This window comes from Budorcas taxicolor, chromosome 4, assembly GCF_023091745.1.
Source record: "Budorcas taxicolor isolate Tak-1 chromosome 4, Takin1.1, whole genome shotgun sequence".
NCBI classification, from domain to species: domain Eukaryota; kingdom Metazoa; phylum Chordata; class Mammalia; order Artiodactyla; family Bovidae; genus Budorcas; species Budorcas taxicolor.
Window position 1 is genome coordinate 94389997 of NC_068913.1, and position 16732 is coordinate 94406728.

Here is a 16732-nt window from a genome sequence, read left to right on the forward strand (position 1 = left end):
CTCATCCCGAAGGGCCATGGAGCCATCTATGGGGAAAGGTCATGTGGAGGACAAGACTCGCTTGGGTCAGGACTCACTAGGGTGTGAGATGGACCCACCCCACCCAAACACTGCTGCTCTTTCTGTTCTTGCAGAACCACTGCTGCTGTTGCCTCATCTAGGCTTTTCCAAGAAGGTCAGACCTTTCTCCTCTGAAAATATTTTATTGATAAATTAACTCTGAAAGCGCTCACCTCCCACCCAACTGCTGCAGAGTCTCCTAGATGGGCCATGGACCCTTCTACAGGGAAGGATCATGTGGAGGACATGGGAGTCTCACTCAGCAGGGATGGGATTCCTGGGCGTAGCAGAGGTGGGTCTGGGGACAGAGGTGGGTCCTAAGGTCTTCTAAGGACAGCCCCTCTCACTCAGCACCAGAGTGGGAAGTGGTGGTCTGGAGTGGAGCACCTTGGAGCTTTATTGCTGGTGAATGCCGAGGACAGTGGGACCCCTGCCAGCCTAGAATTGCAGCTGAGGGCATCAACGCCCCGGGGCTCCAGAGAAGGTGGCACTAGTTCCCCATCAACAGAGCCTGGCTGCTGACCCACCCATCCAGGGATCTCTGGATGGGAAAGGAAGCCGGGAGAGGTATCTGAGCCAGGCAGGATTGGGGAAGGATTACAGTGTGCAGGTCTCGAGTGGGAGATGAGGGGGCAGAACAGGCGCCAGAAGGGGGCGTGCGATCGGGGGTGGCTGGAGGGCCACCTCTTCACAGGTCTATGGTGTCGCTGCCCATGCTCAGCTCATCAATCTGTCGGCAGGCGTCCAGAAATTGCTCCTGCAGCAAGGCCTCTTCGGCCTGCAGCTCAGGAGCAGGTTCTGGGGAGTCGCGGGAGGGTGGGGACAGAGCCTGGTAGGATCCTGAGGCCGGGAGGCTGGGGCTGCTTCCTGAGGGCCGCGGGGGACTGAGGACGCAGACCAGCGGACAGCGCGGGGCCCTGTCCGGGCTGGAGCACAGGAGCACGGACGAGCTGTCCCGCGAGAGTCCGCACAGCGAGCCGGAGGAGGCGCTGCTGCCCGCGGGCCAGGTCCCGGGAGAGGGGAGCTCGCGGGGCGCCGGGGAGCCAGGGGCCTCCCCAGACCTCCCAATGGGCCCGGCCCCGGTCTGAGCCCCCAGCGAGGCGGTGCGGTAAACGCCGAGGCTAGGCAGAGCTTCCCCGAAGGGCGGGACATGGAAGAGGCCTGGCGCCAGCAGGGCTTCGCTGCAGAGGGCCTCCTCGATGCTGCGCCGCAGGTTGATGGGGGAGGGCGGGCGGAAGTCCACTGTGTCGTCGCTGCAGGGAGATGAGGCCGGGGAAGGCGCCGGGTGGGCGGCCCCGCCGTCGAAGCTCCGGCAGCCTGCTCCCTGGAGGAGGAGGTCGGGGCCCGGTCCGGCCAGGGCGCACAGCTGCAGCAGTTCCGCGTCGCCACGCGCGATGGCGCTCCCCAGCGGCTTCTTGTCCGGGGCCCCGGTGACCCAGCCTCCGGGCAGCAGCGGGGCAGCGTGGCTGGGGGACAGGCGGAAGAGCTTGGCCCAGCAGCGCGGCGGCACGCGGGGACTGCAGAGCGCCGGGTAGAGGCCCAGCAGCGCCAACGGGAGCGCGACGCCCACCTCGCCGAGGCGCAGGCCGAGCTGGAAGGCCCACCAGGGCCAGGGCCCCTCCAGGCCAGGTTGGCCGCCGTAGCCCAGGGCGTGCAGCACCTCGTAGCCCTGCAGAGCTCCGCTCAGCAGCCCAAAGGTGCCCGCCACCGGGGCCGTGCGCGCCGCGCGCCGCCAGGACTCACGCGGGCCGAAGGGGCTGTGCGCCTGCGGGAGAGGCGTGGCGCCCTTGAAGCCGGCCCCTCCCAGGGGCGCTCCAGCCCGCCGCCGCCGGCCCCCCCAGCAGGAGAGCGCCAGCAGGAGCCCGGAAAGAAGGGCGGCGAGGAAGGCGTGCAGCCCGCGGGAGGCGAGCCGCAGAGCCCGCAGCGGGCGGTGGGCGGCGCTCCCGAGGGCGGCGGCAGCCGCCAGCCCCAACCCCAGGAGCAGCAGCACGGCCAGGCCGGCGGGGCAGCGCGGCGGGCGCGGCCGGGCCAGCAGCAGGCAGGCCAGGCCCAGGCCGGCGGCCAGGCAGGGCAGCGGGAGGTCCTGCAGCAGCAGCCAGGCCAGCGCCGGCAGCCGGTCGCGGTGCCCGTAGGCGTCGTAGAAGAGCGGGAAGGCCCGCGTGGTCCCGGCCGAGAGCAGGAGCATGTCCAGCAGAGCCAGGCAGGGGGCGCCGGGCGGGCAGCGCCAGGGCAGGAGGGCCAGCGCCAGCAGCGCCAGCAGGGCCACCAGGCCGAAGAGCGCGCCTACCCCGTACACGTGGGCCTCCCAGGCCAGACCCCAGCGAGCCTTGGCCTCTGCCCAGTCGGCCTCCAGCGTCAGGAAGAAGAGGGGCAGGGGGGCCGCAGGCGGCTGCCCCTCGCGTTCAGGCAGCTCTCTGATACTGCAGGACCCTGGCCCACACTCTGGGTGCACTGAAAGGTTCCCAAGGCTGGCAGGAGAGGGGTCATCCAGGCCAGAGGTGGGGGTGGTGGACTCTGTGGGCAAAGAATGTTCGTCTGAGGCATTCGTGTAACCCTCCCCTTACTCACCATACAGCCAGTAGCCTGTATGCCAATGGGAGTCCTCCTGACATCCAGGAAGGACTTGTCATAAATATGAGACTCACGGATCTGGCCGCCCCTCACCGGCCCCTCCCATATCAAACACCTCCAGAGTTTCAGCTCTCAGCTCCTCCGGTCATCCCATCCAGGCCTGCTTTGTTCAGTACACTGTGATTCCACTGAAAAAGGTTTTTCTTAAGAGGTCACAGAATTTTACAAGTGGAGGGAGCTATAGAAGCCCCCTCTAACTGAACCCTCCTGCCAGGAAGGAGGAGTCATGAGAACAAGGATTTCTGTTTGCTTTGCTCATATCTGAATACTCCTCCCTAAAACGTCCTGGCACAGAGTTAGCGTTCAGCAGATACTCACTGAATACTTGCCAAGTGAAGATATTCAGGCTGCACCGAGAGGCAAAGTGACTTGTCCAAGGTTACACATTAGCAGAGCTGCATCTAAAATCCAGATCTGAGCACCAGTTTGAGCCCCTCTTCTTGATGGCACAGCAACCTCGTAATACTACTTTGCTTATCTCTTTTTCTGCACCCCTGACTCCCATCTCACACCTTGGTGCTAGAAGGAGCTTCTCCAGCCCTTTTTCAATAGCTTCCCCCTTCTCCCAGTCTCTTCAAGGAAGGCCACCATGCGTGCACGTACATGCACGCACACACACAGCAGAGGAAGTGATACAACCCTCCTGTCGCTAGCAATCTTTTGTATTCACTGGCCTTCCTGCCTGCTATACCTCCAACCCTCAGCCTACCAATGGCCGTGGTCCCCATTCTGACTCAACTACAAGCTATTAGTCTGAGGCCCTTAATACTCCTTTGGTTTTCACCCCTTTTACAGAAGATGACATTGAGATCACTCCCCTAGGTCTCAAGACTACCCTTGAACTCCCAGGAAGGAACAGTTGTGGGGATCATAGTGGGATAAAATGCCATCTTAGCGAATGAGCCCCTCAGGTGCTCTCGGGGGCTCGGGCTAACTCGGGCTCCCAGCCCCACACATCCCTTGGGAAAAGGAAAGTCAGGTAAGAGAGTGTGAGGACTAAGATCCCCCATGCTACTTTCCTGGAACAAGAGAGGAGTGAGAAAGAGCTAGACCCAAGGATTTTCCTCCTGGCCAGGCAGCAAGGGAAGATGCTTCAGGCTATACCTCCCTCCCCCACCTAGCAGGCTGGGCAGAAGCACAGCTGCGGGCAGGGATGGAGGCAGAAAGATTGTGGTGAAGGATAGGGGAACCAGCTGGGGGTCGGGAGGTGCACAGGAGACAGCTGTACAATGAGGCAAGGAGGATCTCTTGACAAGCAGACCCCTGCCCCAACTGCCTGGCCATACTCAGCCCTGCCTCGGTGGGACAGAACAGGAAGGCCCCAGGAACTCCCCCCACCACCCACCCCCACCCCAGGCAGTGCCCACTTGAGCTGCTGCTACTGTTGCTAAATCGCTTCAGTCATGTCCAATTCTGTGTGACCCCATAGACGGCAGCCCACCAGGCTCCGCCGTCCCTGGGATTCTCCAGGCAAGAACACTGGAGTGGGTTGCCATTTCCTTCTCCAGTGCATGAAAGTGAAAAGGGAAAGTGAAGTCACTCAGTCATGTCTGACTCTTTGCGACCCCATGGACTGCAGCCTTCCAGGCTCCTCTGCCCATGGGATTTTCCAGGCAAGTGTACTGGAGTAGGTTGCCATTGCCTTCTCCAAGCCTAAGCTTAGGACATGCAAAACTGAGGAGTCCTGAGAACAAGGGTAAGGAGTGAGGGGGCCCAAAAGCCGTCTCGGAGAGAAGGGAGGGAAAGGTAGAACTGGGCAACTGGAGAGCGCAGAGAGGGAGCTGCCAAAACATTGCATATTTACAGCAGGCTGCCTGCTCAGTGGCAGCATGTTCCCTGGTTCCTGTCCCATCACATGCCTCGAGTCTGAAATGGGGAAGAGCGCAGGGCTGTGATGAGGATAAATAGCCAATGTGTGCAAAGCTCTGTGAAGAGCCTGGTGCATAATCAGCATTCGATATACAACTGCTGTTGGGCTCATCATTCTGGGCTAATGTTCATCACCCATCAGTCATTGGTGTGTGTCTGCGTGAGTGTAACCATTTCTGGGGCCTCAAACTCATTCTTGATCTAACTAACAAAAGGCTGTTGTCCCTTATAAAGTCAACAATTAGCCAAATCAGTGAACATCAACACATTGTCTCACTCTGTGAACCCTGTTTGCAGAACACCATTTGGATAGACTGACCATCCCCAAACACCTACTGAAGACACAGCAGTGAATTAAATGGAGAATCATTCAGCTGGAACTGATGGTTTGCTGGTGGGGTGGGGTGGGGCAGAGCCAGTCGGACAGCAGTGGGATCAAATACACACACACTCTCCCTCACCCCTCATGTTTTGATCTCCTCAGATGCCCTTACATGACTACTGGAAAAACCAAGGCTTTATACGGACCTTAGTTGGCAAAGTAATGTCTCTGCTTTTTAATATGCTGTCTAGGTTTGTCATAGCTTTTCTTCCAAAAAGCAAGCATCTTTTCATTTCATGGCTACAGTCACCATCCACAGTGATTTGGGAGCCCAAGAAAATAAAGTCTGTCAATGCTTCCACTTTTTCCCCATCTATTTGCCATGAAGTGATGGGGCTGGATGCCATGATCTTAGTTTTTTGAATGTTGAATTTTAAGCCAGCTTTTTTACATTCGTCTTTCAGGTCCAAAGAGGAACTAGAGAAGAGAAGCCCTAGGGTCAAAGGCTAACTGTACCTAGGTTAGAAAGTTCCTAGAGAAGATACAGAGAGATTCCTTTATCCCCTAACTACTTGGCACTACTCCCCTCAGAAGGTACCGCCATGAATAAAAAAAACCCTTTGGCCTTTTCTCCAGGAGGCCTGGAGCCCTCTGGGGTTTATCCAGGAGGAACAGCCAGGAAGAGACTGGCTTCCTGCAGCCATCAGTGAGGAGGGGGAAGGAGAGTGGGGCCACCAGCCGGCCGGGCTGCCTCTGATACTGTCCAGACTCATTAAACCTGCCTGGCCAGCGCTGTCACCAAGGCTGACAGACCGCCAGCCAGCCTCCTTCCCTTGAGGCCACAGAGCCTGCCCCCAGCTCCACAGCAGTTCCTGCCACTGCTGCTCACTGGGCTGGATGGGGAAGAGATGGCAGGCTTCCCACCCACATGCCCGGGAGTGCTGGGACTGCTAGGGAGTGAGCAACAGTCAGGTGCTCCACAGTCAGTTGCTGTGTTAAGTCTAGAGCTGGAAGAAGCTTGGGGAGCAGTGGTTTCCTTTGCCGCACCAGTTCCTGGTGTGGGGTGGCTCAGAGCATTCCCAGTCAGTTAGCCCTTTGTATGGCTCCCTTGGCTTCACCTACCAGAACCCCTCCCCAAGCAGCGTGTCCTCTGCCTTTTACAGTATGTGTTGTCCCATCACATTTTGGGGCCACAGTTGCAGTGTCTGAGAGGTATACCTGGAAGTGCATTTGGAACACAATGGGGGGAACCACATTAACAGATACTATTTAATGAGCTAATACTTCATGACCAGCCTCATGCCCGAAATTTACATTACGTGGAAGCTTTACGATAGCAAAATATGCACTATTACTAAACCCTAGATATATGAGAAAATTAAGGCTCAAAGAACTTAAATAGCCTATCCAGCCATCATTGAGGAGGGGGAAGGAGGGTGGGGCCACTGGCCAGTTAGGAAGCAGATTGGGATCCAAAGCCAGGTCTCAAGACCCCGCAGCCCCTGGTCTTTCCTCTGCACCAGCATCTTGCCTCCACGCATGTTCTAAGGGCTCCCTTGACAAGGTTGGTGCCTGTCTGCTCAGGATCGTCTCTTCAATGTCTTCCCAATGAGGGGCCCTGCTCTGCCCATATGTGACAGCATGTCATGTCAGATCAGACAGCAAAGGAGAGAGCCCCAAGCTCAGAGTGGGAGGGCGGGAGGCAGGCCAGGCAGATTGAAGTGGAGGGCGGGGTTAGTAGTGAGGCTGTGGAAATCATGAAGGAGTTCCTGAGTCTGTTTGCCCTGATACATCTGTCTACATCCTGCTCTGCCTATGATTACAAAACTCCCAGAGGACTGCTATGTAACTCTGTGGGACCATCCTCAGCAACACTTGCTCTCAGACCATTAATATACATCTCCATGGTGATGATGAAGAGAATGGTGATCATGATCATGATGACCATCAAATGAAAGGATCCCAGAATGTCAGTGCATGGCTAGCACATAGTATGTGCTCAATAAATAATCGTCAAGTTCAAATGAATTGGACACTTACCTAGTGATGCTGTTGCAATTAATGCAGAGCTTAGAGAAGCAGCTGGTTCCAGTGGCCTTGGACTTGGGAGCTTTCTTTCCTGGGGGGATGGGGGCGGGGACAGAGTGGTGCCAAAGAATCCTGCGAAGGGAGCACATTAGGGCTAGAGTGCCAGCTGGGCATTGGCCTCTGGAACTCTGGAGAAAATCAAGTCCTTTCTCAGAGCTTGACCAAAAGGGGACACTGTCCCAGGAATTGGAGCCACATGTATGCGTGTGTGCATGCTAAGTGGCTTCAGTCATGTCTGACTCTTTGCAACCCTAGGGGCTGTAGCCCACCAGGCTCCTCCAGGCAAGAATACCGGAGTTGGTTGTCATTTCTTTCCCTAAGGGGTCTTCCCCACCCAGGGTTACCCCGTCTCTCATGTCTCCTGCATTGGCAGCAGGGTTCTTTACCACCGGTGCCACCTAGAAAGCCCAGCCACATGGATGTGCCATGCTGTGCTTCACCGCTCAGTCGTGTCCAACTCTTTGCGACCCCACGGACTGTAGCCCACCAGGCTCCTCTGTTCACGGGGACTCTCCAGGCAAGAATACTGGAATGGGTTGCCATGCCCTCCTCCAGGGGATTTCCCAACCCAGGGATCAAACCCAGGTCTCCAGCATTGCAGGCGGATTCCTTACCGTCTGAGCCACCAGGGAAACCTGAGAATACTGGAGTGGGTAGCCAATCCCTTCTCCGGGGGGATCTTCCCAACCCAGGAATCAAACCAGTATCTCCTGCATTGTAGGTAGATTATTTACCAGCTGAGCTACCAGGAAAGACCAGCCACATGTATACCAGAAGCTAAACTACAAGAGCCAAACCAGACTTTGTATGACAAAGAGGGCATTTCCCGTGGGAGCAGTGGCTGTATCCCAGGGCCTGGGAGGAGGAATGCAAGCTCCCCTTAAGTCAGAGAGAAAAGGAGGCAATGTCATTTAGAGGTGTCCTATAAATGTTTGTTGCAGAGAAGTAGACACTCACCTGGAGAATCTGAAACTCCAGAGGCAGAGCCTGGGGATGTAGTTGGGCCTGGGGGGCTCGGGCCTGATAAGTTCCGGAGCGGGGACACTGTAGTGCCAAAGAACCCTGCAAAAGGAGCCCCATGCTGAAGCTTGCTCCTACCTGCCGGATGGCCCAGCAGCAGCTCTCCTCGGGAGGGGGTGGGTACTCACCAAAGGGTCCCAGGCGCCCAGCAATCTCTGCCAGGCTGGCCCGCAGGCTGGGCAGCAGGGGCAGCGTTCGATGCCCGAGCGTAGGGGCTGCGCCTGCTCTCAGTGCCACATCAAACTTCAGCTCCAGCTCACTCTGGCGGAGCCTGGGAGCACTGGATGGAGGCACTGTGGCTGTCAGAGCAGTGTCCCAGGTCACAGTGCCCATCCCGGGCCGATAGGGTGCAGTGGGCCTGTCAGCGGGCCGCGAGAGGAGGGATGCGGACTCTAGAGCTGGGGAGGAGGCCCACGGAGTAGAGCTGCCTTCTGCAGAGCCCCACTCTGGGGGGGAGTTTCCAAGAGAGCCCACCAGCAGTTCCCAAAGCGGGTCAGTCCTCAGCCCATTGGCTGCTTCTTCCTTGGGCTCCCGGCTAGGCCTGGGAGAAAGTGCCTGGGTCTCCGTGACAGGGTTCCCCCAGACAGCAGCCGGTCCCCGAAGGTGGAATTTGAAGTTAAGTCCCAGGTTGAGAGAGAGCATAGAGGCCTCACTCTGGGGTGGGGGGGTCAAAGTGGTGAGAGGGGCCCCTGGGACAGAGGAGGCAGGCTGGGGGCCCACAGGAACAGCAAGCAGGACCCAGCAGAACAGCCCCAGCCCCAGATAGCCGTACCCTGCCATGGCCTGGTGGGGCCGCGAGCTTGGGTCTTCTGCACCTTTGCGTACGAAGGTCCTGGAGAGAGAAGTGCTATGAGCCCTAGCGGGTTGGAATCCGATGCCTCCAAGAGAGGCTGCAGATCCAGGAGAAGCAGGTGGTAGGGGCAAGACACACAGGCTTCTGCCCAAGGAGAGTAGCCAGCTTCTTGCTGAACATTCAGGCCCCAGCACCAGTCTCTCCCCTGCAGTTGCCCTTCCCTTCCAGCCAAGGCTCCTTCTCCCTAAGTGCCCACCCCCCACCCCCGCCTGCTCAGTCTGAGGCCTGGGGTCTGACTGCATCCAGCTGCCCTCACCCTTGACTGATAACAGAGCGCGTGGACTTGACTCCCAGACTCTGATCCCCTCCCTTCCTTTCTTCCCTCTTTCCTCCTTTTGCCCTAGAGTATCTGTTCAGGCCTACTACGTGGTGGGCACCCTTCTGGTAACAGAACTGTGAACAAGCTCCGCTCACAGATGAGTGTCCCCCTATTCCCACCCCTGCTCCAGCCTCACTCTCACTCAGACCCAGGGAGCCCTGGAGGGATAAAGCACAGGGTGAGTGATGGCAGAGGTTGGAGAAAGCGGCTCTGGCCAGGGAAGCAGGGTGCCCTAGGCTGGCAGAAGCTCTGCCCCTTCAGCCTTTTCCCTCTTGCCTGGGTTTTGGCTTGCTATCCATCCCTTAACCCTAGAAGTACTCGGGGGAGGAATGGCCTGGCCATCTCTGGCTTCCTGGGGAAAAGATGGCCAGGCAGGCAATGGACCGAGGGCTGGCTGCAATACACGCCTGACCCACCCCAGGCACACAAAGCTGGAAGGGAAAGGGGAGAGGAAGCCAGGGGGCACACATGTGTACCCACCACTGTTACCTCACACACACGGCCACACCTAGCACCCTGACCCACACTCACTTACTCACCCTTCACACATCCCTGCGCCTAAGTGCACACACACACAAACACACACACATTCAGTCCTGTCAAGCCCCGTTCCTCCTACATGGGTTCAGTTCCAAGCTCTGTGAGCTTCCAGCCTGCTCTGTCTCACACACACACACACCCCTACCTCACAGACACACAGTATACACAGACACAGAGGCACACACACCCCTACACACATTCGCACAGTCAGAACACAGATACACATCACACACCATCATCCCCTCCCCACATGCACATTCCTACACACCCACCCCCACAGACAGGCACACGCGCACACACATACACGCGCGCGCACACACACCTCCCTCTCCCCCTGCCCAGACACCAGACCTGCTCCTCTCCCGCAGGAGGGTCTCCTCCGCCAAGTCCCCGGAAAAGGGGCGGTCGCGGCGACCCAGGCGCCCGGCTGGGCGACGCTCCACCGAGTCTGGCCGGTGCTCCCAGCGCCCCACGTCCCCTCGGCTCGTCCCGGTCGCGGCAGCTTCGCCGACGCGCGGCCCCCAGTCTGGCGCGGCCCGGCCCCGGCCCGCAGCGCTGGCCCCAGGCGGGCGGCCCGGCCCGGCTCGGGCTCCGCGCTCCCACCCGCCGCGCCGCCTCCTGGCTGCGAGCCTCGCTCCCCGGCAGAGCCGCCCGCGCCGGGCTCCGCGGCAGCCGCGCTCTGCCCGCCCTCCCCGCCTCCTGCGCTCCCGCCCCGCGCGCCCGCCCTCTCCCCTCCTCCTCCCCCGGCCCGCGGCCCGCGGTCCGCCCCCAACCCGGCCGGCAGGCGGGCGCGCACCGCATTCCCCGAGCCGCCGCCGCCTCTGTGCCTGCGTCCCCACGCGCGCTCACTCACTCAGCGCTGCCCGCCGGCCGGGGCGGGCGCCGGTGCCGCGCTCTCAGCGTGGTGCCGGCAGCCGCACGCTCCCAGGGCAGCCCATCACACACATCCACTCGCATGCCCTCCCCGGGAAACACCGCGGGCTGGAGCACCGCGTGCACACTCGTGTGCACACACGCGCACGTGCACACACACCGCAGCCTGCCCAGGGTGGCACCCGGGAAAGAGGAACCACTATGTTTATTAAGCCGTGAGTGGAAAGTGTAATAAGCATGTCCACACCCCTAGTTTCATTAGTCCCTGACAACAACTCTGTGGGTGTACCCATTTCACAGATAGGTTAATTAAGGCTTGGGGGAAAAAAATAACTCAGGAATTTGTCCAAGATGGCACAGTTTGGCAACCTGAACTCAGTCTCTCTGCTGTCTTCTCCATCACCTGATGGCTTTCAATAGTTGGAAGTGCCTCCATTTCATAGATGAACAGCCAAGGCTCAATCCGTGTGTAACGTTTCTTTTTGCTAAGACTGAGTTCTCAAAAAAAAAACACTTAAAGAGCCTTGTGAGAAGTGGTTTACAACTTGTTTCTAATAATGGGCAAGAGGAGAACAGTGAAGTCAAATAGTGTTGCTGCTACTGCTAAGTCACTTCAGTCGTGTCCGACTCTGGGCGACCCCATAGACGACAGCCCACCAGGCTACCCCATCCCTGGGATTCTCCAGGCAAGAACACTGGAGTGGGTTGCCATTTCCTTCTCCAATGCATGAAAGTGAAAAGTGAAAGTGAAGTCGCTCAGTCGTGTCCAACTCTCAGCGACCCCATGGACTGCAGCCTTCCAGGCTCCTCCGTCCATGGGATTTTCCAGGCAAGAGTCCTGGAGTGGGTTGCCATTGCCTTCTCCGTCAAAGAGTGTTAGCCCAGGAATATAAGAGCACCCAGGCCAGTGTGGAAAATTATTCATGAGCAGGGCAGTTACTGTGGACACTTCAGGGACCCTGTGGTTCTGCTGCAGTGACTGATTTAAGTAATACTGGCTGGTTTATGCAGACTTGAATCTCTAAATCCCCAAAATGTTCCTATTTGAAAGTATCAGGAAAACATAAAACACAGTGGGTTCTCTGCACCATATAAAGCTGTCCTGGAAAAACCCAGACATCCGACCATGGTGGGTGCTTAGGCATCTCCTCACTTTAGTCCTCATCACAAGCTGCATAGAGAGAAAATGTGTCACCAGATTACAGCCTTGGATGTTACCCTGATCCCTCTAACTTGCTGCTCGCTAAGATTGGGGAGTGGGTGCTTAAAGAGTTACCTAGGGCAGGTCTGTCTCAGGTATGGCCAGCATAGCACTTGGCCCAGGGGCACGCTCACCGTGTATTAGCAAAATGAATAACAAATGATTGAATGATTCTGGGGCCCAAATGGGCAATGGGTAGCATTTCAGAAAGGCATCCAGGGCTCACTTTCTTATTACAGAATCCCCACAATTGATGTAAAATAAAATCAGGCCACTGACTGAACACCCCCCCCCCCCACCCTTCCAGGGCACATCACTGATGAAATCTGGGATTTATTCTGAGTCTCTAAACAAAACATTGCCAAGGGCATTCCCTGGATGCACCCTCAGGGATCGCTATAGGGTCCTTCCTCTAGTAGGGAAACTCACCCTCACCTCACCTTGTCATTTAGAGGCTGCCTGGAGACTGCATACTGAGATCCAGCCTCTGGGCTTCTCTTATATACTTCATAAAAGTTATCCCACTAGAGACATTTTCCTTTAATCCTCCTCATAGAAAGGCTCATTTCCTGCTAATCATGTTCACAGAAAGACTTCTAAATGGAAAGACAGAAATAAACATACCCCAATACATTAAAATAACAGCCCTCCATGGCCAAGGAAGGTGATTCCCAGGAATTATATTTTAAAAAACATGTTGTAAAGGGAAGTTAGGGTTCTGGGTTAAGATGGTAATTAACTGTGTACATCTACTTTCACTCCTTCCCAAAACCCCACTAAAACTTCAATAAAGAGGTTTTTTAAATCAAGAGATAAACCTACAAGGATAGAGAGAACATGGAAAAAGACAACAGCCACAACATTTTTGAAGCAGAATGGCAGACCAGCACTGACTTATCGGCACCAAGGAAAAAGCCATGTCAGCTATCACGGCTGACGGGAGCTGAAAGCCTACTGGATCTGCATTGCAAGATTCTCAGAGGCATGGAGAACTTCTCCGTGGTACCTATGGATTCCCAGAAGTGAAAGGTGGAAGAGGTTGCTAGGATAAGGACCAGAATGGGCAGTTAGATTCCTCCATCTTTCCCCTAGCTCCAAACCCCTGGGCAACAGCTCCTCTCATATCCCAGCGAGAGTCTGGGGAGTTTTCTTCTGAAGATAAGATAGAAGGTATCTGGGTTGGAGCACAGTTGTCAATGGAGATACCACACTGAAAAATACTGAAATCCAAAGGATCAGTTGACCTTGCCAGATGGAATCGTGAAATGCAGAGATGCTGAGTTTTCTGTCACCATCAGGCTCCCCAAGTGCTGGGAGTAGGACCTAGACAGGAGATGACACTACTCTGGGGTATTTCACCAGTCCAGGAGGAAAGACCTAAAGTTACTGACATGAGAAACAGCCCAGCTAGCCCACGCTGCAGTGGCAAACCCAGCCTCTTTCTGAGCTCAGAGTTTCTGACTAGCCGCCCTCCCATCCCCACAATCTAAATCATAGCCAAAGATTGCCAGACATCTAGGGAATTCTCAAAGGCAGAAGAGAGTAACAAAACAATCAGAAAAAAAGTAACTTCGAGGAAACAGACTACCCAGAGAGAAGAGAGGGTCAAAAAGACCACAGTATCCTTAGAGGGATAAGATCTGCATCCATGAAACAAGAACAAGGTGCTATACAAAGAAACAGCCAGAGAATAGCAAAAGCAACAATTCTGTCTTGAGAAATAAAATCCTGACAGCAGAAACAAAAAAATCAACAGAAAGACAGGCAGGTAAAGCTGATTGAATCTCCCTGGAAAGTAAAACAAACGTACAAAGAGATAGAAAATGTGGGAATGCGGGAGAGGAAAGATGAGAGCGTTTTAAAAACTGGAATATAGTTGATTTACAATGTGTTATTGTAGTTTCAGGTGTACAGCAAAGTGAATCAGTTATACATATACATATGTGTCTATTCTTTTTAAGATTATTTTCCCAAATATGCCATTACAGAGGGCTGAGTAGAGTTCTCTGTGCTATAAAGTACGTTCTTGTTGAGAAGAATTTTAAAGGACACTTTCAGAATAATAGAAATAATCTAAATAGAAATAATATAAATTCTAAAAAGAGAAAACTGAAAGGGAGGAAATCACCAATGAACTAATTCGAGGAAATTTTCCAGAACAGAAGGATATGAGTTACTGGATTATAAGGGTTGGTTGGATGAAAATAAACCCATACCCAGGCCAATTAAAGAGAAGAGTCAAGAAACTTTCAAAAAGGAAAAAAAAAAAAGTAACATACAAAGGATTACATATAAGAAAGGCTTTGGATTTGGATTCATTCAAGTTATCTATCAAGTGAAAAGAATATATAGATTTTTCAGAAACACAAGATTTCAAAAAGTTTATCTTTCATGCAGGTTTTCTGGAAAGCATAGGAAATCTGTCACAGGAGAGAGGCAAAAGGATCTCCTGGAAGATAGTGAAGGGGGATTCCAGGGCATCAGCCGTGTGCCTCATGTAAAGGGACATGGGTTCAGATCGGAGCAGCGTGGCTGACTCAAGAGACGGACGCGTTGACAGTTGTCACCACGATCCTTGCACCATCTTTAGACTCTCAGCTCAGAATATCTGGGTGAGCCTGCCCCGGTCGGTGTTTGCAGTACTTGCCTTGTCTTGACTGAGTACAGTGAGGCTGCTGTTCACCCTTCCACACCTGCTGAGGAAGGGTTCCACTGTGGCCTGCTCCTGAGAGAAGACGGGAGTGAGCTCCGAAGCAGAGAGCACACACTGTTGTGTGGCAGCCTGGACGGGAGGGAGCTGGGGGAAGAATGGATACACATATGTGCATGACTGAGTCGCTCTGCTGTGTACCTGAATCTATCATGACACTGTGAATCAGATACACTCCAACATAAAATAAAAAGTGTTTAAACGCAGAAGAAGCAGAGAGCACAGCGCAGCCTACTGCCCTGAGCATATTCCATCCAGATGTCCGAGGTCTAGTTCACAGCTACAGCTCTCACCGCAGTGAGCTCTGTGTTTTTCAGGACTCCCTCGAGATGTGCTCCACAGTTATTCCCAGCAAAGGGTCTTGTAAACTCTCAGGGATGCCAAAGTCACACCAAAACCCAGAAGCTCTGTTCAGCATCTCTCATCCTGGAAGAGTGCAAGAGTGGCCTTTCGTTTCAGTTAAGATTGTGTTTCCTTCTCTGCCCTGCTTAGGAAAATACACAGATGCAGTGAAACCATAAACAAAAGCAAGGAACGGATTAGCCTAAACATCAAGAGACTCATTTCCTAGGGGAGGGGAGGACATAACCAGGGACTGGTTAAGACTGGATGAAGGGAACTCAGGGGGCTTCTAAGATGCTCCCTTCCTCCCAAAGGAAAGGAGGGACTTCCTTGGTGGTCCAATGGTTAAGATTCCACACGTCCATTGCAGGGGGTGTGGGTTTGATCCCTGGTCAGGGAACTAAGATCCCACATGCCTCACTGTGTGGCCAAAAAAACAAAATAAAAGATGAGATGCTGGTCATGTTCTATTTCTCACCTTATGTGGTAGATACATGAGTGTCCATTTTAGTATATTTTTATAATATCATATATACTTTATTTTCTACATATAATTTTATAAACTCTTTTGAATGTATGATACCAATACCTTTTTCAATAAAAATTTAAATGCACTAAATAATATATCAACAGGCCTACTACAAAAAATACATTTTCTCATTTTACTAGATGTTCAAAAGATATTCAAAAAAGAATAATGGGAGGATATCACCTTTATTGATAAAAATTATATTTCAAAAGAACAGCTAACCCCATACTGAACTGTCAAGCACAAGAGAAATTCTCGTTAAAATTAGAAGTAGAGATTCTTCTATCAATGCTTTCTCCAACACAACTTTGCTTTGCAATTTGTAGCCGAATTGAGATGTAAAAATGTGAGAAGAAAAAGGAGGAGGAAGGTGAAGAGGAATAGAAGGAGGAAGAAGAAATATAAGTATGAAATATTGGAAAAGAGTAAATGAGAAGCCAAAATAGCATTACACTGTGAAACACTTGGAAACCCATTAGAAAAAACTGTGATTAGGTTAAAGCTAAATAGAGAAGGCAATGGCACCCCACTCTAGTACTCTTGCCTGGAAAATCCCATGGATGGAGGAGCCTGGTGGGCTGCAGTCCACGGGGTCACTAAGAGTCAGACACGACTGAGCGGCTTCACTTTCACTTTTTACTTTCATGCATTGGAGAAGGAAATGGCAACCCACTCCAGTGTTCTTGCCTGGAGAAGCCCAGGGACGGGGGAGCCTGGTGGGCTGCCGTCTATGGGGTCGAACAGACTGGGACACGACTGAAGCGACTTAGCAGCAGCAGCAGGTTAAAGCTAAATATCTCCATCAATACCTTTTCTATACAAGATTTGGGAGAAATATCCCATTTGATATAGGCAAAATGCATTAAGGAAAGAAGGAAACTTAACAGGAAATGAAAGAAACCTGGGTGAAGAAACCTACAGAACTGTATGAGAGCTATAAGAGGCTGTGAGAATCCTTCCGCAGTGTGTGCATGTGCCAGACCGTCACACGACATGTTCACCTATCTCACAACCTTGTGTGTCAATCTGTACCTCAATAAAACTGAAAAACCTGAAAAAGGCCTTGACCAATGGAGAAACAAATCTCGTTTCTGGGGAGAACTTCTCATTATTTTATAAAATCATTAATTCTTTCCAACTTGACTTATATGTTGAGTACTATTCCAATTAAAATATCAATGAGATTTTTTAAAATTTTGAAATAGTTATTCTATAGCTCAGCTGTAAGAATAACAGGCAAAAATACTTAAGCACTTTTGGGGATAGAAGAGTGACAAATGGGATATATGGCAAACACTTTCTCCTCGGGTGGTATATATCCATTTACATAAATATTCAACTATATTACAAAGCTATGATGATTTATTTTTATATA

At 53.4% G+C, this 16732-nt stretch overlaps 1 protein-coding gene across 1 annotated transcript; it reads right to left on the reverse strand.

The window, feature by feature from the left end:
• Positions 1-213: 213 nt before the first annotated feature.
• Positions 214-10187, reverse strand: PRRT4 (proline rich transmembrane protein 4). The gene is made up of 5 exons (XM_052638761.1): positions 10054-10187; positions 8119-8822; positions 7928-8032; positions 6923-7042; positions 214-2574 (listed from the first exon to the last, which is right to left on the reverse strand). The coding sequence occupies exons 2-5, from the start codon at positions 8768-8770 to the stop codon at positions 749-751; spliced, it is 2703 nt and encodes a 900-aa protein (XP_052494721.1). The 5' UTR covers positions 8771-8822; positions 10054-10187; the 3' UTR covers positions 214-748.
• Between the last annotated feature and the right edge of the window lie 6545 nt (positions 10188-16732).

Bases quoted from the DNA above. Each gene is read 5' to 3' on its own strand.
- PRRT4 (XM_052638761.1), bottom strand. From the start codon at position 8,770: ATGGCAGGGTACGGCTATCTGGGGCTGGGGCTGTTCTGCTGGGTCCTG. The intron at 7,043-7,927 runs GTGAGTGTCTAC...CTCCCTTCGCAG, and splicing joins TGGAGTTTCAGATTCTCCAG to GATTCTTTGGCACCACTCTG. The intron at 2,575-6,922 runs GTAAGTGTCCAA...CTTTGCCCACAG, and splicing joins AATTGCAACAGCATCACTAG to AGTCCACCACCCCCACCTCT.